Genomic DNA, 2481 nt, shown 5'->3' with positions numbered 1-2481 from the left:
CCGATTTCATAACCACTACGCTACCAGAGAAAATAATAGGACATCTTAATTGAACTTTCTATATATTTTCAAGTAAAATTAACCTGAACCATCCAATTACAAAGAGCACCCATCTTGCTTTTAATTGTTTCCAAAAAGTTAGTCCCCTTCAATAACCAATTTAAAATGTAACTTTTACCAAAAATAGTTACATCTGAATTTTTTAGCATCTCAAATTCTCCAAAGAAATTTCATAGGTCTTTTCTCTTTATATGTTTGTAGAGAGAGTGCTAGGAAGCTAAATAACTAATGTGGCTAACCACATGAAGTCCTGATGTGGCGCTGTAGAATAAACACTGGACTTCTAACCTCAAGGTCAGTCGTTCAATCCCAGCAGTCTCTATTTGGAAATCCTTTACAGGGTGGCTAGGAATCAGAACTGACTCAATGACATTTAACAACAAGCGAACCATAAGGTCAGTAGTTCAACTTTGCTAGCTGCTGCTCCTGTAAACATTCAAACCTTGGAAACTCTACATATGGTTGGTCTGAGTTGGAATTAACTTGAGGCCAGTGGGTTTGGTTTTTGGGTTTTGGCTTTCAAATTAAAATTCTAGATTTAAGGTAAGCATAAACATTTAGACCTGGGGTGGGAGAGATGGCCATGGGGTAGGGACAAAAAAGCATTTTTTCACTCTTATGTATGATTTTTTTTTTAATGTTTTATTGTGAATTATGTGATAGTTTACATGGGAGAGCATTAGTTTTATATTCATCCTATCGTATATCGTTTCATTGCCATGGTTACAGTCCTCTGCATCATCAACCAACCAAAGGGTATATCCTACAAGCCTGCCCCCCTTCCCCTCAGCACACATCCATTCTCCCTCTCTGTGTCTAAGGTCCCCAGATGTTCCATCTCTCCATGTCATATATATGATTTTTTTGGGGTTTTTTTGAACTTTTTTTGTTATTTCGATGGAAGTTTACAGAGCACATTAACTTCCCATTCAGCAATTTATACACATTTTGTGACATTAGTTGCAATCCCCTCAATACCATAGGGCTCCTCCCAGTACCTCCCTGGGTCCCTGTTGTCATTCATCCTTTTTTCCTGCCCTTCCTGTCTTCTGAGCTTTGTTTTTAGACAAATGCTGTTCTTTTGGTCTACTTCGGTTGATTGTTCTGAGGAGTTTATGTAGACCTTTGATAAGACACCTACTGCCCTGGCGCCCCACAATGATAATAGGACAAGGACAGGGCTCAACACCAGCAGCTCTGCCAGCACCAGCATCTCATAGATCCTGTCCAGCTTGCAAACCACAGCCACCACACCCTACCGCCATTAGGTGCATACAATGGATTGTAACAAACAAACGAGTACTATTTTATGACATGCATTAACTGTATTATTATTACTGTATTATGTTAAAGATATCTTAGTGTATCTGAAGGTGTTTCTTGAACTTTTTTTTTTTTTTTTAAATCTGTAGAAGGGTGTACTGTATGAGGGGCTTCAAAAATTTCGTGGAAAAATTCCATTACTTTTCATTCCATTTTTCCACAAACTTTTTGAAGCTCCCTTGTGTATTGTATACTAAGACAAACATTTGACTGACTTTTGTCATTGAACTATACTGGAAATTGTAGATTCAGGGTTCATCTAGCCTCCATGGCTCCAAAATCTTTAGGATTTGAAACAAAGATTTTAAGCAAAAATTCTAATTATTTCTCTTTTTTTCCTTCTTTCAGAAAGGTACACTCTTACAAGATCCCATGTATGCTAATGAAGTCACTTCTGCAATTGGAAGTCAAAAGCCGTATAGGTAAGGAGTGATGGCATTGGTCTATCTTTCATTGCCTCTCCTAGCTCTGAGAGTTGTTATCACATTAATACCCTTACCTCCTCTCTCTGCCTTGAGAAAATCCAATTCCCTAAAAAGCATTACTTCTTTTTTAAAATATTTTTATTGAGAATTGAGTGAAGGTTTACAGAACAGATCTATCAGTCCCACATTCAACAAGTCATACACTTTATGGCCTTACAGTGATTGAAATCCCTTCTACAGTACCAATCAGTTAACAGTATTTAACTCTGTTCACTGTACCTCTTGCACTCCTCCTGTGTCTTCCCCTACTTTTATCTTTCCCTCTTGATGTATATAGCCTCCCCATTACCCAAGTTAACATATGTATACTATCTAGCCTGTGAATAATTTTTCCTTCCTTCCCACACCTGGTAACCATCATAGAATGTTTCCTTCAGAAAGAAAATCTTCTCTGAACTTTTTATAACAGTGGTCTCATAAAATATTTATTCTTTTGTTATTGACTAACTTCACGCAGCATAACGTCCTCCAGGTTCATCCACACTATGAGGTATTACAGTTGTTCTTCAACTTTGCATTGTGTATATGTATCAAAATTTGTTTAACCATTCTTCTGTTAATGGACTTTTAGGCTATCTGCATCTTTTGTTATTGTGAAAAGTGTTGCAGTTAA

The 2481-nt window shown here is 37.2% G+C and overlaps 1 protein-coding gene across 1 annotated transcript in view; it reads left to right on the top strand.

Annotated features, from left to right (window-relative positions):
- The window catches only part of LOC102813636 (chromosome unknown open reading frame, human C12orf56), an 87863-nt gene that overhangs the window by 43543 nt on the left and 41839 nt on the right, over window positions 1-2481 (top strand). The window contains exon 5 of the mRNA XM_006859607.1: window positions 1732-1805. Within this exon, the coding sequence (XP_006859669.1) occupies window positions 1732-1805 (74 nt within the window). The remainder of the gene's footprint in view (window positions 1-1731; window positions 1806-2481) is intronic.

Source organism: Chrysochloris asiatica, unplaced genomic scaffold (assembly GCF_000296735.1).
Source record: "Chrysochloris asiatica unplaced genomic scaffold, ChrAsi1.0 scaffold00033, whole genome shotgun sequence".
NCBI lineage: Eukaryota > Metazoa > Chordata > Mammalia > Afrosoricida > Chrysochloridae > Chrysochloris > Chrysochloris asiatica.
The sequence above is the reverse complement of the archived record's forward strand: the minus strand, read 5'-3'. Positions and strand labels throughout refer to the sequence as shown.